The 24,724-nt window shown below is 38.9% G+C and overlaps 1 protein-coding gene across 12 annotated transcripts in view; it reads right to left on the reverse strand.

Moving 5' to 3' along the window:
- lrwd1 (leucine-rich repeats and WD repeat domain containing 1) overlaps nucleotides 1–24,704 on the reverse strand; it is a 56,152-nt gene extending 31,448 nt beyond the window's left edge. For 5 of the 12 annotated variants that reach the window (XR_011963288.1, XR_011963289.1, XM_072589394.1 and 2 more), the window contains exons 1-9: nucleotides 24,247–24,683; nucleotides 21,957–22,017; nucleotides 20,568–20,701; nucleotides 20,144–20,378; nucleotides 18,643–18,762; nucleotides 18,111–18,263; nucleotides 15,245–15,358; nucleotides 10,406–10,711; nucleotides 3,428–3,554 (exon numbers count right to left, since the gene is read on the reverse strand). Coding sequence is in view for 10 of the 12 variants with exons in the window: in XM_072589394.1 (XP_072445495.1) it covers nucleotides 3,428–3,554; nucleotides 10,406–10,711; nucleotides 15,245–15,358; nucleotides 18,111–18,263; nucleotides 18,643–18,762; nucleotides 20,144–20,378; nucleotides 20,568–20,647 (1,135 nt within the window). In the remaining 2 variants the exon portion in view is untranslated. Of the gene's footprint in view, nucleotides 1–3,427; nucleotides 3,555–10,405; nucleotides 10,712–15,244; nucleotides 15,359–18,110; nucleotides 18,264–18,642; nucleotides 18,763–20,143; nucleotides 20,379–20,567; nucleotides 20,702–21,150; nucleotides 21,222–21,956; nucleotides 22,018–24,246 lie in introns of those variants that run through there. The other 7 variants (XM_072589390.1, XM_072589388.1, XM_072589387.1 and 4 more) reach the window with 7 other exon arrangements.
- Between the last annotated feature and the right edge of the window lie 20 nt (nucleotides 24,705–24,724).

A 24,724-nucleotide genomic window follows, 5' to 3' on the forward strand; every position in this document is an offset into this window, starting at 1 on the left:
CAACTGATGTCTAAGCTCAGTAAGTTACAGTAGGGACTACGCAGAGATTTAGTTGCACTGAGCATTTTTTAAAAATGTCAAACTTAAACTGCAATGCCACCAATGTTTTCTTTCTTCACTCCCTCCCACATCTCTTACTACAGATTTTGCAGCCAAACAGGTGTCTACTCTACAATGGAACTTGCTGGTCTTGAAAGTTTGATTGGATTACTCCAGGAACATCTGGGTCTAGAAAGCCCAGACGGGCTAAAAGCATGTCCTCACCAGAGGCAAGTTCGCCATCCTCTGATTCAACTCACACGGATGTGAAGGTCATAGGCAGATTGGAGAAGGAAGGCCCTGCCACGCTGGAGTGTCTTGAGAGAAGGGCCTGTGTGCAGTGAAGTACTTACTGGCATGCCCAATCACCTTGAGGACAGGCCTCCTGTTGTGATGTCAAGGTGGACCACCCTCTTGACACCATGCCATTGCCACCGACCAGAGTGGTTAGGACAATTGAGTATAGTTCTGCACACTTATTCACAGATCTAGAGATTGCTAGATATGGATCTCCATGGCAGCTATCAGATGATCACATGCTTGCTGCAGCTAGATCCAGCAGCCTCTAGGCTATGAGGGTCATTGTCTCGCACATACTTACCTGTTTTTCCTGAGTCTGCTTGTGCATGTGCACAAAGTCCCTGATTACCGAACTACAAAGTCCTTTCTCGCATGGGGAGGAGCAGGTGCTTGGCCTCTAACTGTCCCAAGTACCAGCAACCGGGGACATTTTTTCTTTGACCAGCTCTGGAGATGTGACAGTGACATGCTCATCTGCTTATGCTTCTAAATGTAAATTAACTAATACGGCCACTGACATGGTGGGGGGTTGCAGGGGACAGCCTTGCCAACACTTCCTCTGAACACTCCTTGAGAGGTGGTAGAGGGGCTTTCTTGTGGGGCAGCCAGCTTGGCCACCGAGATAATGGACATCCAACTTAAAAACAAGCAAAATACTAAAGGAAGAAGGTTTTGCAGTCCTGTGAAATAAGTTGTGTGCCATAGACGAGACTGACATGCACAAGCAAACAAAAGAGCACCAGGGGAGGTAATGCGGGAAGCAGTGGCGCTGTGGCTTAGAGGCTACATTTGAGCACCTAATAGCTGCCACGGACCAATTGATGGCTGCCCTAGGGACCCACATCCAGCAATGTCAAGGTTAAGGTGAGTGAGGAGTGTTGATTTTTTTTTGGAATGAAGAATAGAACTTATTTAATTGGTGAAATACAAATGTCTTGGTCCCCCTAGTCTTTTCCTGCATCTTCTTCCATCTTCCACCTAGGAACCCTCCAACCACAAGGGATGAACTCAGATTTCTCCAGTTTCCTCATTTCCCCTCCCCCAACCTTGTCTCAGTCAAATCCCTCGAACTCAGCACCGCCTTCCTAACCTGCAATCTTCTTCCTGACCTCTCCGCCCCCACCCCCACTCCGGCCTATCACCCTCACCTTGACCTCCTTCCACCTATCGCATTTCCAACACCCCTCCCCCAAGTCCCTCCTCCCTACCTTTTATCTTAGCCTGCTGGACACACTTTCCTCATTCCTGAAGAAGGGCTCATGCCCGAAACATTGATTCTCCTGTTCCTTGGATGCTGCCTGACCTGCTGCGCTTTTCCAGCAACACATTTTCAACTTTTTCCTGCAATTTGCCAGGATTCGTTCCTAGTGAAGGGTGAGGGTCCTAATATTTTGCACTTCACTACCCACCCATGCTCCCTTTTCCTAGAATAAGATAATAGGGGGATTAAGTGAGGTGAAAGTAGGTTGCTGTTTGCCCAACTGCATGTGAGAGATAGGTGGTGAGGTGTTCAGAGTGAATGAAATAGGCAGTGCAGAGGGCATGCAGTGTTTGTAGTGTGTGTATCTGTAGTATGCGACACTGATCGGGGCAGGGAGTTGTATCCAAATGAGAGAGTGGTATAATCATGAATCTTGGTGAGATGTGAGACAGCAGCATGGATACAGCAGGTGAGAGGGAAGATGGTGTGGAGCAAGTCATTGATTTTTTTAACAGCACTGATGAGCATTCCTCCAAGCAGTTAGGACTGCAGTGACCCAGGTGGCTACCCTGAACCAGGCTGACAGGCTCGAATGGGATGGCTCAGTGGTTAGCACTCTTGCCTCACAATGACAGGGACCCAGGTCTGTGTGGAGTTTGCACATTCTCCCAGTGTCTGCTTGGGTTTCCTCCGGGTGCTCCGGTTTCCTCCCACAGTCCAAGGATGTGTAGGTGAATTGGCCATGCTAAAGTGCCTATAGTGTAAATATAGGATAGGGGAATGGGTCTGGGTGGGTTACTCTTCAGAGGGTTAGTCTGGACTTGTTGAGCTGAAGGGCCTGTTTCTATACTGTAGGGAATCTAATCTAATCTCTCTAAGTGCTGGGAAAAAGGACATCCCTCTTCTGCACCACCCCATTGAAAAAGGGCATCCATACAAATTTTCCTTTGTATACCATTTCCAGAGATTTTCCCTTGTTAGGAACTGTGCAGGAGAGCATCGGAATGCCAATCTTCATCCACATTTGTAATGATGGCATGGGCTCCAAGGGTGCAAGTACACTTCCGATTGTGGATGATGGCAAGTTTTTCTTGTTAATGCAGGTGGTAGGACGGGGTTAACATCAGACCAGCGGGGTAGCATAGAGGTGGGTAGGTAGTGAAGGAGGCAAGTTTGGGACCACAGGGCAATAAATCTTGCCGGGCCTAAGGGAAATCAATGAAAATGACAGCCAAAATATAATAATATTCAAAATATCATAATATTTAAATTTGTATTCCTACTAGAATTCTCATCTCTAGTCTCACTGCCTCCAAATTTGTCCACATTGAGTACCATTTGCCATTCACCAGACCACTTTACCAACATACTCATACGAATTTGCATTTTGTTTGTTCCCTTTCTACTAGTTGAGATCTGGTGTAATTTGCAAATTTAGTTTTGTTTTAACTCCAGTTTCAAATCATTTGAAAAAAAAAAGAAACCATCAGAAATAATCAACAGACCCAGCGATCAAGACAATGACCTTGTTGCCTGTGGACAGAATTCAATTCACAACCATCCTCTGTTTGTAGTTCAACCTATTTTTAATCCATCTTATAGGAGCTTGACTTTTATTCCATTAGAAGCTTGACTTTTATACTCAACTTTAGAACATTTTTCTGGTGTAACACGTTGCCAAAAGTATTGTTAAAATCAAAATACATGATGTACTGAGAATTTCCAATGACAAAAAAGGTGCAGTCAAATAAGTTTCAATGTTTGCAGGTACTCTGCACAGTTTCACTTAAGGTATTTAAGTAATTACATGTACTTTTAAAAGAAATTCTCAAATTGCCCTGTCAACATTATATATCGCTTATTTATATTCCAATTGTATTACATCACCTGGAATCTGAGAATTCTTTATTTCCGGTTCAAAAGCACAGGCCCAAAGCTGAGTACTCAAGTCCTCAGGATTATTATTCCTGCTGTGGCTCTGCAGAAAATGTAGAGGTTCTAGGACTAGAGTTTTCTGGTAAAGATTTAAAAGAAAATCTTAAGTACTGGTACAAGGTGGAACCACAGACACTTGCAACAAATGAAAGTAATTTGGTCCATAATACTTGTATAGGCTCTATACTTAAAATATATTCCACTTTCTTCCCATGGCAGTTTCTGTAATGGTCTCTATCTCATCAACTCAAACATTTTTCAAATTTCTTTTCTGCATCCTCTCAATGAATTTAAACAATGGCCCCATTTCACTAACTCATCCACCCAGAGAAAGTAAGCTTTTCTTAATCACTCTGTCAAAAACCCTAAGAATTTTTAAGTGGCGAGGTGAACATCATACTCATTAGTAAGTGATTGCTGACAATTCAATGCCACTACAAAAAGCAGAAACTCCGATGTGCTTTTTAACATTTTTTTCCATTGGAACTATACATTTCTCTGTATCCCGTAAGTGTTTTATATCAACTACTCTCCAGACACATGGCACAGCATGTATATTGAAAGGTGGTTAAAAATGGCAGCCAACATCATTGCTGTCACACTCAAGTTTCTTCCAACAGACCAAGGCACCTGCAATCAGCATCAAGTGAATTATGTGCTTAACTAAATTAATTGCTCCAAATTCTTAGTTCAACAATCCTAGGAGTTGATATAAATAATTATTTGATTCTTTCATGTCCTGCAAATAGATCCTGCCGCTTCATCCATAACTGCTTTGCCCTCTAAATATTTATTCACTTGTGTTAATAAAATTAATATTTCACTTTACCATCATTTGCCAGTAATTTCTCACATTCCCTTGGAATCCTCCTGATCTCCTTTATTCCCCCCTACCACCACATTTTCGGCATTCCTAATGATATTTTTCTGATATGCTCTTTGTTCATCACAGGTATTTTTCCCATGTTTTAGTTTAACTTTAATTTCTGCCCACAGAACTCTTAGCTTATTTGCTTTACAGTATAGTTTATACTTTTTCACATTTGTGCTTGATAATTTTCCACTTTGAATTTATTGACACCTTTGATTAAATTGTTGCCCAATTATTGTGTGCCTTAACTTTTATTTCACTAAATTTTACATTTTTCAATCCAGCATTTTATAAGACCATTAGATATAGGAGCACAAGCAGGCCAATAAGTCCAGCAAGTCAGCTCTCCCATTCAAAAGTATCATGGCTTAAAGGGAAAAGACAGGAGGGTAGAGTTGAGGGTTATCAGATCAGCCAAGATGCCCTTACTGACTAGAAATCTGTCTAAATCAGCCTTCAAAATACATAACGACCCAATCTCTATTGCCCTCTGCCATAAAGAATTCCACTATTAATTATCATCTCCAAAGAAGTTCCTTAATTGTTTTAAATGGCAGAACCCTTATTCTGAGGGCATCACTCCTTGCATGAAGGCCTCCCAAAGGGGAAACTGCCTCTATCAACCTCTAAGAAACTTATACATTTCAATAAAGTTTCCTTCCATTTTTCAAAATTCCAATGTCTGCAGGCCCAACCTACTCAACTTCTTCTTATAAGAGAAATTCACCCCCGCCTCCCCACCCTGGGATCAGCCTAGTGAACGTTCTCTGGACTCTCTCCAATGCTAATATGACTGCCTTTGGTTGACGCAAAAAGTTCATAGCAACCCAGGTGTGGTCTAACTAATGCCTTATACAGTACGAGCAAGGTCTCCAATCTTTAATACTCCAACCCTCGGGTTTTTACATGGGAGAGGAATTAAGGGTTACGGGGATAATGCAGGGAGGAGGAGCTAAGACAATGGCTGAGCCGGTTTAATGGGCCAAATGGCCTACTCCTGCTTCTCTTACTATGAAAACTACAAAACTGTTTTTGCTGCCAAAGTCAATAACCTCACTTTTATCCACATTATATCTACCATGCATTCGCTCACACACTCAACTTCACTAAATCACATTGAACACAAGGTCTCAATCTCAGTCCAGTGAACTAAAAAGGTCAGCAATACTTTGGGTAATTGGAGAACCTCAGGGTGAATTAGCATTGTGTAACTAAAGAGTCCACAATGGCACTGGGAAGTGTATGAAACCAAACTGTAGCCAGTCTTATTCAAGGGGTGAAACAATGGTGCTGGACATAGATGGCTTAAAGCTGTATGAAAGAAGTAAACTATCTAAAATTAGATAGATAAGATAAAAACACATTGACAGAAAAGATACACGTGCCTCAAACTTTAATCTAGACAAAGTAAATACTTGCCACAATATGTCCTCTTCTATTTAAGGAGCCAAATTTCCACAACAAAACAATTGCTTCTTCATTAAATAGATGTTATAAGATCCAGTATGAAAGGGGGCCTGTAACAGAGCAACATCAGCCCCGGTTTTCCTTCATGAAATAACAGCTAATGGTCTATTAGCAATTAAGTTAGAACGAAGACTATTGACCCACCAGTAACCAAAAATCACTAGGGTTTCAACCTTAAGGATGGCAGCTTTTCACTCTGTGCTCATCTCAATTTCTGTTGAAATTTCATCGTCATACAGCATGGTCACAGACCCTCAATTCCAACTAGTTCACACCAACCATGTTCCCAAACTAAACTAGTCCCACCTGTCTGCATTTGGCCAAAAACTCTCCAAACCCTTCCTATTCATGTACTTATCCAAATGTCTGTTAAAATATTGTAACTGCACCTGTATCTACCACTTCCTCTGGCAGTTCATTCCACACACTAATCACTCCGAAATAAGTTGCCCCTCAAGTCTTTTGTAAATTTTTATCCTCACCTTAAAAATGTGCCCTCTAGTAATTCTATCAATGCTACTTCATGATTTTACAAACCTCTATAAAAAGATCACCCGCTCAACCTCCTACACTCCAGTCAAACTTATTTTTATAACTCAAACCCTCCATTCCCAGCAACATCCTGGTAAATCTTTTCTGAACCCTCCCATTTAAACGATATCCTTCCGATAACAGGGCAACAAGAATTGTACACAGCACTCCAGGAAAGGCCTCATCAACTTCCTGTACAACCTCAAAATGACATCCCAACTCCTATACTCAAAAGATCTGAGCAACAAAGGCAAGTATGCTAAAAGTCTTCTTAACCACCCTGTCTACCCATGACACAAATTTCAAAGAACAGGGTTGCTCCTCAGATGCTGCCTGACCTGCTGTGCTTTTCCAGCACCACTCTAATCTAGACTCTGGTTTCCAGCATTTGCAGTCCTTGTTTTTACCCTCTACCATTAAATTGTATAAGTGTCATCCTTGTTTGTTTTACCAAAGTACAATTTATCTTGCCTTTAAATCGAAATTAAACTCCATCTGCCCTCCTCAGACAGGTGACCCAATTGATCAATATCAATTTTGTAATCTTGGATTACCTTCTTTACTGTCCACTGTGCCATCAATTTTGATGTCTTTTTCCATCTGTTGTTCCCTAATCTTACCTGTCTTACTTTTTATTCTAACAGGAGCATAATGAGTCTGAACTCTTGTAATCGCATTTTTTAAAGTCTTCAACTTGTCAGTTGCCACTTTCCTGTGAAGAGTCTACTCCAATCAAAATTTAGAAAGTTCATGTCTCATACCATTAAAATTTGTCTTACTTCAATTAAGAACTAACCTTTTTGGAAGATTTATCCTCTTCCATAACTAATTTTGGAAGTAATAGAATTATAATAACTAGTCCCAAAGTGTGCCCCTACAAACACTGCAGTCACTTGCCCTGCTTTAATTTCACAAGAGAAGGTCAAGTTTTGCTCCTTGTCTAGTAGGAACATTTACACATTGATAAAGAAACTTTTCACAAATGCCTCACCATCCAATCCTTTAACACTATACCAATCCCTTTCTGTGCTCAAAAAGGTAAAATTAATACAAACTTAGTTTTACTGACATTCAATAAGAGGGGAAGCTAATACCACATGAATGGTTTTCTAACATGTCCAGACTTTCTTTTAAAAATGATTCAGAATCATCATCTAGAAAAGTATCCCCACCATTTAACAATTTTCTCCACAAACCCTATGAGCCTTTCAGGATGTCACATCAGCTACAGGTAGTTCTTTAACGTATGGTTGCATTCTTGCACAACCCACGTTATAGAAAAATCATGCTTTAGAAATAGCGCTTAAATAGCACTAAAGTGCTAGTGATGTAATCGCTTTATAGCTTACACATGGTTTAAAAGTTCACACTTTAGAAATAACATCGTCAATTTGTCAATCACATTGCAGCAAATTTGTGTTGACAGAACACATATTATAGCAGAACGACCTGTATTTCTATAGCTGCATTGCAATGACACCAGTGCAGATTTAGGAAATGCCTACTTACTTTTCATTATTTGCGTTAACCAGTTCCTGATTTTTAGGCCTCCATACCAGTCAAATGGTAAAGGATCAAGCCATAGGCTGCCAGCCTCTGTCAGGACCATTGCTCAAAACATAACTGTACAAAGTTAAAAATCACAACACCAGATTATAGCCCAACAGGTTTAATTGGAAGCACTAGCTTTCGGAGCACTACTTCTTTATTAGGTGGTTGTTAGTGCTTCCAATTAAACTTGTTGGACTATAACCTGGTGTTGTGATTTTTAACTTTGTATACCCCAGTCCAAAACCGGAAACTCCAAATCACAACTGTATATTCAGCTCATTGGTGCACCAGTTAATTCTTGCACAATTTTCTTTTCAATCAAATTTTGATGCTTAATAAGCAGATTTAAAATAGTTGAATACTTAAACTGGAAACTCTCTCTTATTGGAAGTTTATTGCACTTTTCTACCTAACTTTACTTTGAGAAACTCAACTCTGCAATGTAATGGAGATGAAAGCAACAATGCCACATTGTGGTAATAGCAGGTACTACTATATAATGTGAAATAAACAGCTAGATGACAAAAATGGTTAGTGTTTGCTATGGTGCTCAACAGTTAGCTAATGCGAATAGTTGTCAAATATGATACAAGTCGTTCTGGTATAACACGTTTTGTCAACGTGAATTGGTTAGAACTTGACTGACAAATTGTGGACGCTGTTTGGATAACGCAAACTTTCTGCTAAATGGGTATAACAATTTTCTATAGCGACTTTCTAGAATAATCTTCTACAGCAGTTTTCTGTGATGTGATGTGATTTTCTATAGCACCAAGTTGCAGAGGAACTCAACTATCATATTATGACAGAACAATGTGAAGTTTATGTTATAAATGCAAAACCTTCAAATGTGAAACTAGTCCTGGTAGGACCTGCAGAAAACTCCTAATTCCAGGCTTTTTATTGCATTACCAGACCATTGAGTGGTTGATTGCCCTAACTGATGCCAGCAATTGTCAAGAATCTGTTTCATTCAACAGTTGGTGTGTCATTGCTATGTAACTCAGCTTCCTGTTTCCAGGTTCCTGATCAAGGACAGGCAAAGTGGGATGAGGCACCAAATTTACTGCAGAAAGAATTTCTGGTTAAAGGGAATCCAGTAAGCATCAATATAGTCTATTCCATTTGATTCAGCATTCATAGGAATGAATGGGGACCTGGACTGGCTGATCCTAGATTTTGGGCTTTGATCTAGCATGGAATCTGTATGAGATGGTGTATGCAAAAGAGTTGGAAGAATAGCCTAGTCTCTTACACCAAGCAGGGTGGGTGGAAATGTATTGCCTTTAAAATGGCTATAGCGCCCCAAGAAGTTCAAGGACCTTCACAACCCATTCAGCCTTCAAGATCCACATTCTGCCTTTCCCAGTTTTCTTTTGCTTAACACTTGCTCATTCTTCACAACAGCTTCGTTCATTCTTTTCTCTCCAGGCATCTCCCCATATTCCCATCTGAGTAGTGAACAGTAACGTGCCTTACCATGCCTCATAATTATACTTTCAATCCATCCACACTAACATTTTGCTGCTGTGGCTTCTGCTATCCACTTTATTCCTTGGAGGACCAAAAGAGATAATTGTGAAGTGTGAACTGCAGATCAAGGTGAGTGAAGTGGAAGACAGGTAAACAGACTTCCAACTGTTGGAAATCATGTGTCAAGCAGTGACAGCACTCTCAGAAAAGACACTGGGAGCGTTAGCTTCTCATCTAGGCGGTGCTAATTTTCCTCCGTTTACTTTTGAGAGCTTCCTGGCCTTAGTTTCATTACAGAAGCATTCCCGATTATGCTCAGGAACTCCACAGGAATTTCCTGCAAGTTGCAAAGCTGCCTGGGCTAAACCTGATTGATAACTCTTTGCCACTTTGTAGACTCCTACCCTGCCCTCACCTCCCCATGGCAAATCAAAACTCTGCCCTTTGTCTCTGTTCACATATGAAGAACAATCAAAACAAGCGACTGGAAAACAGTTAGCAGCCATAGAAATTTGCCCAACAGATAGAAATGCTTTTGCTAGGAATGCTGTGGAGAAAAAAAGTGTTCAGAAAAGCAGAAAGGTGCTGAATACAAAAAAGTGTTTAAAAAACTTTCAGACTTAACTTGTAGAAAGAGGAAGTGGTAGAAAATAAAGAACTTACATATTAATTATTTGTAAAATGAAGTGCAAATATTTCTTTAAGTAAACACTTTATCCAGACATTAAATTTTTCAGAAATGATAATATAGCTGCTTTTGTTCATTAATCCAATATAGTGAGCAATCTGCAAAAGTGTGGGGAAATTGTGTTCCTTGCCATGTTGGACACTTGCCACATTATACATCCAACTTCTATACCAAGGCACTTAGACTAGTTATGGGAGTATAGAAACATAAGAATTTAGGATAAATTTGAACAAAGGAACCATTCCAGATTTGCAACACTATTTATATGGTTTAGTTAAAACTCTTAGCTCCTCATAAAATGATATAAACAATCCAAATATAGGTAAAGTTGAAATTTCAAGCCAATTACCTTGTATTTTGGTCTCTTTCTCGGAATACTCTCTTTGCTGACAACTGGTGTAGCTGAATGATCCCTCTTCGTAGTACTCGGTTTTGTTTTCATGTCAACTCTACTGGCTTTGTTGGGATACTTAGCCATCTGAGCAGATTGTCTTTCTTTTCCAAGCTGAATTTTCATACTTTTTCTGGAAATGTCTTCAGTGTCTTTTTTGGAAACTTCAGAAATGACTTGCTTTCTGCTCTTAGTGGTATCACGTGCAGTAAAAGGCCTGGTGCTTCTGGTTGAAGACATTGCAACGGAGGAGTGCTTAAGGACCTAAATACAAAACAAGAATGTGTGAAACAGCAGCATTTAAAGGAAAAGCAATGTAACACTGCCACTATCACACACATACTGGAATTGCACTATCCCTTCCATATTGGGTTCTCTCGTGTAGGAAGCCCAAGCACTCAATTGTTCAACACTCAGGAACCTAATGAAACTGGACGAAAGACGATACTAACTATAGGTACAAGATCCTTTATCTGAACATCCAAAAACTGAAAAGCTCCGAAATGCGACAGTTTTTTTGTGAATTTTTTTCTCATTAACAAGATTGTTTGCTCGTCAAACAATTAACCCAAGTTACTCAGGTGTGACATTGAAGGCGTGGCCAAGCACCGACAGGCCTGAGATCTGTGAACATCCCCAAGTTGACACCCACTTGATGTGTGTCACCAGATGCAGCTTTTATTTCGGTGGGGGGGCCTGGCCAAGCACGTTCTTAGTTAGAAGTCTGCTTCTCCAGTAAGAGGTTTATAAATTTCACCATTAAACTGGCACATTCTGAAAACCGAAAAATTCCAAAAAAAAACACTGGTCCCAGGCATTTCGGATAAAGGATCTTGTATCTGTACATTGATCAGATGCAATCTGTAATACATTTCCTCAGACTGGCTCCTGGGAAGTGCAGTTGATTAGGAGAAATCATTCAATATGTAGGGGTGATGATCCTTGCTTTCTTTCTTCAGAGCTATTTTGGCATGAAGGAGTCAAATCTCCAAGGTGAACCATGATAAATATTAGAGACTAACATTGGCTTCTCTCTTGATAGAATCTCACTTCTAAATTTCAACCAAAATGTAATCTTTATTTTCCCTCCCCAAGATTGCAAATGATTTTTTTTTCCTATTGGAAGAAAATTATCAATACGCATCAACACCAAAATAACTAACTAGGTTGACTTGAAGATAGTGGAAAGTAAGACACGGGAGTATAAAAACAACTTTAAAAGGATAAGAGACCAGACAAGAGTTTTGGGAAGAACTTGGTAGAGAGTATAAAGTGGAAAAATGTGTAAATATCTATTCAGTTTGGTAGGAAGAACTGAAAAACAGAATATTTTTGAAAAAGGAGAATATTGAGATTCATGAGATTTGGGTATCCTTTCACAAATCAAAGCAAGTTAATATGCTGGTACATCAAGCAATTAAGAAGGCTATGATATGACAGCTTTTATTGAAAGGGGACTGCAGTATAAAAGCCAATATGTTTTTCTGCAATTAAACTTCTGTAAAACTTCATCTTGGCATACCAAATACAGTTTTGAGTCTCCTTACCAAAGAAAGGATATATTCGCCTTAAAAGGATTTGTAACACATGTTCACTAGATTGATTCCTGGGAGTGAGTGGGCTGTTCAAAAGACGAGATTGAATAGAATGGGAGGTGGCCTAATTAAATTTAGAAAATTCTTAAGGGGGCTTAACAGAGTAGATGCTGAAAAAAATGTCTTTCCTGACGAGGGAGCGCAGAACTGGGAAACCAGTCGTGTTCCTCAGTGCTGGATCCACTGTTGTTCATCACTTATACAAACGATTTGAATGAGAATGTAGGAGAAATGGTTCCTAAGTTTGCAGATGACAGCAAAAGTGATAGTATAGTGAACAGTGAAGGTTATAGAGTCATAGAGAAGTACAGCACAGAAACAGACCCTTTGGTCCAACTTGTCCATGCTGACCAGATAAGCTAACCTAATCTAGTCTCGTTTGCCAGCATTTGGCCCATATTCCTCTGAACCCTTCCTCTTCAGATACAGCATTTAAAAAGAATCTGGATGGGTAATTGCACCAGCCTCCACCACTTCCCCTGGCAGCTCATTCCATACACACACCCCCCTCTGAGTGAAAAGGTTGCCCCCTGGGACCCTTTTACATCTTATAACTTCTTACACTAAACCTATGCACACTCCCCACTCTGGACTCCCCACTCCAGAGAAAAGACATTGTTTATTTACCCTATCCATGCTCATGATTTAATAAACCTCCATAAAAGGTCACTCCTCAGCCGCCGACGCTCCAAGGAAAACAGCCCCAGCCTGTTCAGCCTCTCCCGACAGCTCAAATCCTCCAACCCTGGCAACATCCTTGTAAGTCTTTTCTGAACCCTTTCAAGTTTCACAACATCCTGTTATGGCACTGGGTAAACTCTCCTGCTTAATTTAAAATCAGCAACACAAAAAAATTATCCAGTGCAGTAAATCTATAAAAACTTGAGTGGCCAAGAACTATTTAAAGTAAAAATTAACAACTTTATTTCTTAAATTATAACAGAGAATAATTAACTAACAACTATTTACACTTTATTCCTCTAAGCTATCTTTTACCGTCCCTTCTATAATACTAGTCTGATAAACACCCAATTAAGATTTACGCAACCACACTTCTCTCAAAACCAGGCAGCTTTCTGCGTCACAGGTTACTGATCGAAAAGGTATTTATAAGAGAGCTATTTTTCAAGCAGTCTGCTTACAAGCTGGGCTTGGTAGTTCTCCTCTCAACTGTTCGATTTTCCCATCTTATACCCCCAAAGCATCAGATTGTGTCATTGGCTTTTAAGATCGTCAATACGCTCAATCAAATTGGGTTGCACTTTGATACATTTTTCGGGGTACAATTTAAACCGATTGGCCGAATTCAAATTTGTGTTTTTGTCTCATAGTAACTCAGCAAATGCTGTTTGTTCTGAATCAAATGTTACTTTGTAAATTCTTAAGCGCTCTGTACTTGCCAAGTCCTTCACTCCCTTAAAAAGGTACATCCACATTTTCATAACTATCCTTCCGATAGGAAGGAGACCAGAATTGCACACAATATTCCAAAAGTGGTCTAACCAACGTGCTGTACAGCCGCAACATGACCTCCCAATTCTTATACTCAATGCTCTGACTAATAAAGAAAAGCATACCAAACGCCTTATTCACTATCCTATCTACCTGCGACTCCACTTTCAAGGAGCTATGAACCTGCACTCCAAGGTCTCTCTGTTCAGCAACACTCCCTAGGACTTTACCATTAAGTGTATAAGTCCTGCTAAGATTTGCTTTCCCAAAATGCAGCACCTCACATTTATCCAAATTATACTCCGTCTGCCACTCCTCAGTCCATTGGGATCTTGATCAGATGGGCCACTGTACTCTGAGGTAACCTTCTTCACTGTCAACTTGGGATCTTGATCAACTAGGTCACAGGGCCGAAGAATAACAGATGGAGTTTAATTCAGATAAATTTGAGGAACTGTATTTTGATAAGACAAACACAGTTAATGGTGGTGCGCTAGGGAGTACGTCAAAGAGAAACCTAGGGGTGCAGGTACATAGTTCCTTGAAAGTGGCATCAGGAGGGTGAAGGAGGCATTTGGTATGTTTACCTTCTTGAGTACAGGAGATGAGACATCATGTTACAGTTGTACAAGACACTGGTAACGTCACATTTGGAATACTTCATACAATTCTGGTCATCCTGCTATGGGAAATATGTTATTAAAATGTAAGGGGTGCAAAAATAAAAAAAAATTACATGGATGTTACCAAAACTGGAAGGTTTGAATTATAAAAAAGGAGAAGTAGGGGCTTTTTTCCTTGGAGCATAGGAACTAAAGGGTGACCTCAGAATCTTAAAATCATGAGAGGCATAGATAAGATGAATTTCCCCAGAAAGGTGGGGGGAGTACAAAACTAGAGAGAGGGCATAGATTTAAGGTGTGAAAGGAAAGATATAAAAGTGACCTGAGGGGCAACTTTTTCCACAGAGACGGTGGTACGTGTATGGAATAAGCTAGCAGAGGAAGTGGTAGATGCCGGTGCAGAAACAACAGTTAAAAGACATTTGGATAGGTACATGAATAGTAAAAGGTTTAGAGGGATAGGAGCCAAACACAGGCAAATGGACCTAGTTCAGTTCCGGAAACCTGGTTGACAGGGACAAGTTGGGACAAAGGACCTCCTTCCATGTCATCTAATTATATTTACTCAGGATGTGGGGTTAGCCATTTAAAACAGAGATGAGGAGAAACTTCTTCTCTTAGACAATTGTAAATCTTTAGAATTTTCTACCCACAGAGAGCTGTGGATGCTCAGCCATTCAGCATATTTAAGTTTGAGGTCAATGAACTTCTGGGACTCGGGGAATCAAAGGATCTGGCAGTAGGATAGGAAAGTGAATGTGGAGGTTAAGTAGTGATCTTACTGAATAGTGGAGAAGACTCAAGCAGCCCCATTACCTTCTTCTGTTCCTATTTCTGAAGTGTTTAATATCAACAGTGGTTATCCATCAACACAGATGGATGGGCGAATATCCTAGTAAAGAAATCAAAGCTTTGCTGTCAATGGAGGAGATAAAGAATAAATGACCATTCTGTTCAGTATTTGTGTCAACATGCGATGGTGAGGATCGCTACTTCACGGAATACATAATTCTTGCCTGCTACATTGTACCAATAACTTTTCCTTCCATTTTGATTTGTCTCAAGACAAGTGGAAAATGAGGAAAAGAAATCCTTAAAATTATACAAGAAAACAAATTAGTCCTTACATCAGTGAGATTTGCTTTCATTTTTTCCTCATCTTCATTTTCTTCTGCATCAGAGGATCTCTGCTTATCTTGCTGGAGTAAAGAGTTCACAAATTCTGTAGCTATCGTTTTCACCTATGAAGGAAATTAAACAAGTATAAGTGGATGAAGGAAAACAGGCTCTATCCACAAAGTTGTAGGTTATCAGAATATAGAAACAGAAACACGTTCTTTTGCATCTCAGTCCTCTTGTGCTACTCATCTAGATCACTGAACTGTGACCCAACTCCTGACCATTTGCCTTCATAGTTCAGCGAACAAAAAGAAAATCTGATTCAAAATTTACTATGGAGTTAGCATAAATTGCATTTGCAGAAGAATGTTCTGTTATTAAGTGGGTGTACTGTACCTTTTTTTAAGTGAGTTAAAAGCAACAGAACTACCTGACAGAACCAAGTGTTCTGAAAAGAAATATAATGTAACATTTGGTCGAGCAAACAACAAAACAGACTTGATTTAGGGCAATCAATTTAAATTATACCCCCAAAAAAAAACCAAACTCCAATCCAGTTAGAATTTAGTATATTGATAATCTTAAAAGCCAATGACACAATCCAATGCTTTGAGGGTATAAGAATTGGGAAAAGTGAACAGTTGAGGGGAGAACTGTCAAGCCAACAACATTGGCACAGTGCCTAGAAAATAGCCCTCTTAAAAAGGTTTCTTTATGGATCAGCAACCTGTGAAGCAAGATCTCCAAGAAGAAAGGAAGACTGAAATTCAAAGAAAACTGAAAGCTGCCTGGTTTTGAGATAAGAAGCGTTGTTTTGTAAGTCTTAATTGGGAGTTTTAATCGGACAAGTATTAGATTAGATTAGATTAGATTAGATTACTTACAGCGTGGAAACAGGCCCTTCGGCCCAACAAGTCCACACCGACCCGCCGAAGCGTAACCCAACCATACCCCTACATCTACATCTACCACTTACCTAACACTACGGGCAATTTAGCATGGCCAATTCACCTGACCTGCACATCTTTGGACTGTGGGAGGAAACCGGAGCACCCGGAGGAAACCCACGCAGACACAGGGAGAATGTGCAAACTCCACACAGTCAGTCGCCTGAGGCGGGAATTGAACCCGGATCTCCGGCGCTGCGAGGCAGCAGTGCTAGAAGGAAAGGTGAAAGATAGGTTAGAGGAAGGAAATGTAAATAGTTGTAAGTTAATTATTCTCTATTATACTTTAAGAAACAATGTTGTTAATTTTTATTTTAAATAGTTCTTGGCCTATCGAATTTCACAAATTACTGTACGGGATAAATCCTTTCTGAGTTGTTGGTTTTTAAATTAAGCAGGTGAGTTTACCCCAACAGTTCCAAACTTCTACCACATTGCGCATTCACATGTTTCTGTATTTAATTCCTAAAAGATTTGATATCAAATTTTAGACTTACTACTCAGATTTCCCAACCAGTAAACTGTTTAAAATAATTAAAAATACAGTAAAAACTACAGTCACAACAGATTCAACAAGGTAAGGATTATAAACATTTTGTTAGTTCAAAATATCAATTAAAATCATTTGGCATTTTGAACTTCCATACAACTCTACATTGTAATTACTGTGCCAAGTCCTAGTCAAATGGCAACTGACTCTGTGGTATCAAATTACTCAAATCTGTCAAAAATGTTCTTAGTTCCAACTGTCTGTTCAACTGGCTTCAACTTGCCCCATTTACCTTTCCCCATAGAGAGCAGACATCAAATGGTCTTCAGGTAACTGACTAAGTGTGTGTTGTGATATGCCAACCATCTTTACATTTAAAAGGCTATGCTAGAGACCAGGCACATTCATTGTAAGCAGTTTCATTGGGGTCTGCATCATGTGAAGTTTAGACTACCTCTCCCAGGATGCTAAGCAACAGATGAGTGTAGGCTGGAGCACCCCAACCCAGCAATTGCTTTTTAAATCTTTCTATTCCCCCTAGGACAAAGAAATCTTCTCTACTACATTAGGGATTAAGAATAATGAAATTAAAATATATGAACATTTTTTTTCCCTTAAACTTAACTTGCATTTGATTTAATGAAGGATGAGCAAGAACAAAACCAACCAGATTTGAAAGAATTATGTCCACATTAAAGTTTAAATTCATTTGTAAGTGATCACAGTAATGCTTTTAACAATTTAATAAACTCTACTTGTCTCACTTACATGAACTGACCGAGAAATGAGGCTCTGAATGCAGGATGTCAAGAACACACTGCTTCAGGAGTCACAGTTACTAATGTTCTAAATGATAAGCCTTCCAGTGATTCAGAAAGAATTCTTATTCTGAAAGTTAATCATCCTTAACTCAACGGGAGCAACTGTCTACTTAAAAATATTTCTAAAATAATACTCCTTGTAAATTAGCAAATTGTTGTTTGTAAAATTCCAAATTGTTATTTCAAATATTAAGTATATAAGTTAAGAAGGTTGAAAAATAAAAGTAAAAAATTGTTACATTTAGTGTGTAGATATAGCATACAAAGATATTTATTCTATAACAATGAATATGTGAAACAACTAAGCAATTGTTTAGCAGTGAAGCATAGCACTAGACAATCCCAATATACGGATGCGTAGAGTAACGAGAGGTTGGTTTGCTCGATTGTTCTACTGAATGTCCAATGCCTATGGTCATAATGGGAAACACTAAGGCCACTCTGAAGCAGAATAAGAGAGATTGATTTCAATATTATCGTGAATAATTCAAAACAGATTATGAACCCTGTGGGGCACTGCCTTTAATGTCATAACAACAAAACCAATTCCTTCACCTACTTAAACAAATTGCGAGGATCACAGACTACATACATGGAACGAATGCAGAAAACTTACTCTCCACTTTGTGAATTCTTTCAGAGAATTTGGACCATACTTTATTTCAGCAATTGCAGATTTCACAAAGTCTTTTTTAATAGCACTGATCTCAGCAGCTGTTGGGAGTTCAGAGAACTGGATCTTACAATATTTCTCCCAAAAATTAGTTACCTGTAGAAAATCAAAACAAAGAACTGATACGCTAAGAAAATGTGCATTGGCACATCCTTTCAAAAGTATTAAGGCTTGCTTAGGAACATTCCAATTAGTGACAGGGAAAGCAAAACAAGAATTGTTCATGAAAAATCAGTTAAAATAACCAATTTAAAGGTCTAAACATGTATTTTATACTTAAACATCTCATAACTATACAAAATAATTAAAAAGGTCTAATAGATACTTAACAGCATTATCATTAACTTTTGATGTGTTTAGGATTTGTCATAAATTAGTTAACTTGAGTCTAACAGTGCTAACTCTTAAACCTAATTTAAAGCAAGCCCTAGTTTTCACTAAGAAAAAAAAACTGTTACTAATATCACGCACTCACTTGAGACATTAGCTTCTGGCTGTTGACGAACTTCAGATTATTTGCTTTGGATGTTATATTTTTGCCATCAAGTTGTCGAAGATTAGGCAACAGGTACATTACCTTGTACATATCAGAGATCTGAAAAGAAATAAAGTTACATGTTATGATGTAATAATGTTACAAAATCACGAGACACCGATTTACAGAATTCTTCCTTTAATGCTTTCTTACAAAGAATTAGTTATCTATAGAACTCTAACTTTCCTTTTTCTCTCATGGAAGATAACATTGGACACAACAAAAAAAAATGGTAAAAGCAAACAAAATACAAGTTATAATCATCACATTTCCATTGGGGCATCATTACACAAGCAGGACAATGAGAAAGACGGTGGAAATGCATTTTCTGGTTCTGCAAAAGACCTATGCTTGCCTCCAAAAACTAAGCAACATTTCACCCTCTTGACACTTTACACTTTGAAAAAATATATAAATACTTACTCAATGGGTTGGCAGATGGCAGTGCTGAGATCTATCCACACTGTAATGGTGATTGATGATACTACAGTAATAGATTCAATCCATCCCACTCCACTGCCCACTCCACCTCAGCTGCAAAAGTTAAGCACTACAGATTTGGGACACTAAGAGTGCGTGGAAAATATCAAAAATAAACCTGGCTCAGAATTACTGCCATGTCTCATTGCAATGACTTAGAACAGCACAGACGTAGGTTTGGAGGCATGAGCTTCAAAATGTTTTACAACATGTTCTATTAAGCGAGAATGCTGACAAATCTGCTGCATACTTTCAACAGTTTTTATTTAAAAATGTTCCATTACTTTACAGAGCCTAACTGCTGCTATCCTTATCTGTATGATCTACATGAGACTTCAGACCCAAAACAATATAGCTGACTCGCAACATGCTCCCTGAAATGGCCTAACAGACCTATCAGTTCAACAGGCAATTACAGATGGCCAATGAATGCTGGCTTGGCCAGTGATGCACACATCCAGTTAGTTAAAGAATAAGGAAAATAAATACACAAACTATACCTCAGGATTACGAATGTGTTACGCAAATGGCAACCAATTTTTAATTTGGGCACATATAACATACAAAAAGGACATAAACTTCAAATCACAGGAAATTCTGACTTTAGATGTTCACCAATTACCATAAACACAAATTAAGATGTTGACAAAGCATTAAAAATTGAAGAGCAAGTGTCTTTTCTTGTTTACGTAGTTGGGGATTTTTTTTTATATAGGAAATCATTACTCTTTCCTTCCTAAGGCAGATCCAAGAAATAGTGAGATGGTGCAGGACTTTGCCTAACTAATTAAAGGAAGCAAATATTATGTGCCATAAAAAGTGAGGGAGAAAGAGAAGCAGACCTGAAATTTATGTAACCATTTACAATGGGAAGTTATGCAAATTTTAACCATTTAAATTATGCCAAAAGTTTATCACAATCATATCATTCTTCAACTCAATGTGTTTTCAAATCACTTACTGTTAAGTACAAGTTATCTTCACAATTGAGATCCTCAAGATTCTTAAACTGGTTCAGTGTTGTAATTTGTTCCAATTTATTATTGGCACAGTTGAGAAGCCTCAGGTTGGTAAGGCCTAGATTGTTTGGAAATTCTGTCAGTAGATTTCCAGACACATCAAGTTCCTCCAACGTCTGTAGCTGGGAAAATAACTTTCGATCGAAATCACTTGTTTTCAAATTCAAATTGGAAAGGCTGAAGAGAAACAGGGAGAAAAATATTGACTGATTAAATCTGAACAACAACTGAGTTATCAATACCACTACAATTTGCTCAAGTTCTACACAAGCAGTTCTTGTGTTCCATGTCAACTGATACATGAGATGCAAATTACTTTGTGAATGTTTTATGAGAAAGATATAATATTACATCAATTGTTCTTACTTTATTTTCTTGATTTGGCCCAAATTGGAGCATTTTGGAGTTCCTTTTTCAAGCAACAGTTCTTTTGTGATCTTCGTCATTCTTGAAATTGTTTTCTAGATACTAGAAATAGTATCCCCTCACTCACGGGAAGTCTAAACAACAAAAAGCAAACATATTGCATTGGAAGGTCTGTACAGCAATGTCTAGCCAAAATTATTAGACAAAACCAAATTTGCCCAGTCTGGAAACCAATAAACTTCAACTAAATCACTTAATTAATGTTTAAACAACTGAAATTCCAGACATCTTTGCAGTGAATATTAGTGCTGAATTTACAATAATTATTAAGTCGAAAGATTTTGCTACAGCAGGGAGCAATATGGGAACAATAGGTTTGTGCCTTACTACATATTAAATTAAAAAGTCATGCTGCTATTAAAAAGGCCAAGCCTAATAAATTATGGCACTCAACATTGAACGGAACATGATTTAAAACATTCCAATTAATATTATTAGAGGTCAATGACATTCTAATATTGGTGTTAGTCATTAGTGCTCAGTTTCTTAAATTTTTAATAAATTTAGTTGAAGCTCTACGTACATTTTTGTTCATATTGTTGCAAGTACAGTTTTCTAGGATGGCCAGATTCCTCAAAATCATTTTTGTGCTCACTCAGAACAAAAAAAAATTTTATAGGAATTCAGAATTTCAAAAACCATCAACTTCTATCAACAAGTGCAGGTTCTAAGCATAGTCAGGTCAAAGTTGCATTTTATGTTTTAACATATGAAGCCATGAAATGTTATTTCCAGATGTTTACATTTAAAAAAATCCATCAATAATCTAAACGTGTATCTTCCTTAACCTAATTATTCATATTTTAGGTAAATAAAGAGGATGACAGAAGTGCCACCACTTGCATCGTTTTCTAGAGCACCCCTTCACCAACTTGATGACCTTGTAATTTTATTTTCTCAATGGCAAGTGTCTTGTCCTTTAGGATAACTGTGATGCCAAATCACTCCCCACTTGCTAACACACTATGCTCTGGATGAGGGTCAATACTGTGGTGCTGGAAAAGCACAGGTCAGGCAGCATCCAAGAAGCATTCCTGATGATGGGCGTATGCCCAAAATGTCAATTCCCCTGCTTCTTGGATGCTGCCTGACCTGCTGTGCTTTTCCAGCACCACACTCTTGACTCTGATCTCCAGCATCTGCAGTCCTCACTTTCTCTTATGCTCTGGATGAGAAGATGATCACATCCAAACCATCAGATGTTAATCATGAGATATATCAGCATTAAACTTCTTTGGGGTCTAACACAAAGATATGAGATGCATTGATTTTAATCAAGTGGCATAATGATATAAATCAAGATTTTGGGAAACATCACAATCATGTTACCTTTTAATGTGCTGTAAATTACTGGTTACACTGAAACAGCTCAATTTGTTTAAATGATTTGCTGCAAAAATAACAGAGGTCAAATTAGCAAGTCATCCAAAATGTTGGTCTTTCACAAAATAATACAATTGTCAGGCTGACTGCACATCAACCACTTCAATACAATTCCCTCCTAAATAGATTGTTAACATTGGGTTATTTGAATATTTATCACTCATTAGTTATATCAGCCCCCTAATTATTGGTCATTTACATTTTTGAATACTAAAGCAATTAAAGTATGATTATCATTAATCTTTTGATGTTCTCATTAATGATCAGAAAAAGATGTTTTTGTTTTCATGTTCATATTTATGTAAGTATTATAATGAGAGAGTGTTCTTTCCTTTTTGCAGACAGGCAACATCACAGTTAAATTGCAATAAATGTGCTTAATATGAATAATCTAAATGATTAATAAAGGTTGTCAGCTGTGGCTCAGTCACAGCACTCTGGTGAGAATGTGGTGTGCCCCATTTCAGAGACTTGAGCATAAAATTCTATTTGACACTACAGCTCAGTATGGAGGGATTTAGGACTTTGGAAGTCTCATTTTTCAGCTCATCAAACAACACAGGATTTCCTGAGTAACAGATGTTTTTGGGTTTTTTTTTTGCATATAGTTTCCCACAGACTGAATTTTTCAAGAATTATAGAGTCAGTGTCATACTGTCATTCAGAACGAAAACAAACCCTTCAATCCAATTCGTACATGTTGACCAAGTTTCCCAAACTAAACTAGCCCCACTTGCCTGCATTTGGCCAGTATCTCTCTAAATCCTTCCTCTTCAGATACTTGCCCAAATGTGTTATAAATGTTGTGACTGTGTCGGCATCTACCACTTCCTCTGACAGTTAAGGGACATTTAAGCCACTCTTGGATAGGCACATAGAGGATAGTAAAATGAAGGGTATGTAGGTTAGTTTGATCTTAGAGTAGGATAAACGGTCAGCACAACATTGAGGGCCAAAGGGCCTGTAATGTGCTGGACTATTCTACATTCTATATGAATCACCCTGTATGTGAAAAAGTTGCCTCTCAGGTCCTTTCGAATTTTCCACTCTCTGCAAGTAAACAGTGAGGAAATTATTCAATTCAAATGGAAATAAATTGGCTCATACAAATTCGATAAAGATGACCATAAACAAGACTTTAAATTATTTTCATGTTTACAACAATCTGCAATGTCAATTTTACTTGTTGGAATGAGACTTCAACTCAAAGTTAGTTATCAGAACCAGAGGTTCTTTAGTAGGAAGAGTGACTTAATAGCACTGACAACGTGCTTACCCCTTACTGAAGTAAGCTTGAGATTTTTCCATCAGATCTTCAGTAATTAACCTAAAATTTACATCTTAACAGTGATGCCTGTGCAGGTTTCAACTGTGAAGAGTACAACAGCATTTCCTATGGCAATAAAAAGCTTCACTGACAACATATTTCACCACTTACTACAAGTGTTGTGGCACAGAGGCCTTTTGGCCCATCATGGCTGTACCAGCTCATTAAATGAGCATCATTACCTAGTGCCAATCTCCTGCTTTTTTTTGTATACCCTTAAAAATTATGTAAATATGCACCACCCTCTTCAATGTACCAACTGTACTTGCCTCCACCACACTTCCAAGCAATGAATTCCACACCCTAGCTACTTAGAGTAAAAACATTTTTCCTCACATTACCCTTGCTTCTTTGACAGATCTCTAAATCTTGTTCCTTTTACAAGTGGAAAGCTTCTCCTGTCTACTCTATCCAACCTACTAATGTGTTTGAGAGTCCTATCAAATCTCCTCAACCTTCTTCTCTCTAAGGAGAACAGTCCCAACTTCTTCAATCCACCCTCAGAACTGAAGTTCCTCATTCTTCGAATCCTTCCAATATTGTACATAACTGAACTGTACATAATACTCCAGCAAGTGTCTTCTCCAAATTGAACATGCCCTCGCTCTGGTATTCTACGTCCCTATGAATAAAGGCGAGAAATATCTTTCTTACTGCTTTCTCTACCTGTCCTACCACTGTTAAATGATGTGATCATGTACACTCAGCTCCCTTTACTTCTACACCTCTCTTAAACTTGTACTGTCTTTCAAAAGTTCTTCCTAAGCCACACTTCCACATTGAGACTCGGCCGGCACCTAAGTGCCCACTCATTAGCTGGTCAGAGGTTGTTTCGGTTTTATCTAACATTAACGGGGAGTTTTGATGGAGTGGTCGCAAATCTAGGCCCATTAAAACTGTACTCCTTGCCTTCACGTGTGAGTTGCACCTTTTGAAAAGGTTATTGTCACGTTGCTGTCTGTGGGCTCATGCTCGGCGAAGCTTTTCTCGGCAGCGATTACGCCCCAGAGATAATAGGCGCGCACGGCGTTATACAAATGTAAGTCTGTTTTCTTCACCGCTGTTACCACGATTCTGTCATCCTCAGGCCCAGAGCCCGCCCGCCCCCACTCTCTTGTTAAACCCACAAATCGGGCTCTGCACAAAGTTTACAGTCAGCACATTTCACAACACTTAGCCCAAGCAGGCAGCATTAAATACCAACTCTTTCCCGTCGCCGTTACCAGGTTCCAGGGTTTCCCGCCAAATTTAAGCCGGGCGCGCTCACAACAAATGCTCGCGCCCTACAGTCGGCGGTTGGCAGGCGCGTTTTGACGGAGTATCGGGGATAGTTCACCAGCGGCCCGTTGAGGGCCCGCGCATGCGCGTTTTGGGGGGATAGTTTCAG

This window comes from Chiloscyllium punctatum, chromosome 19 (assembly GCF_047496795.1).
Source record: "Chiloscyllium punctatum isolate Juve2018m chromosome 19, sChiPun1.3, whole genome shotgun sequence".
Classification (NCBI taxonomy): domain Eukaryota; kingdom Metazoa; phylum Chordata; class Chondrichthyes; order Orectolobiformes; family Hemiscylliidae; genus Chiloscyllium; species Chiloscyllium punctatum.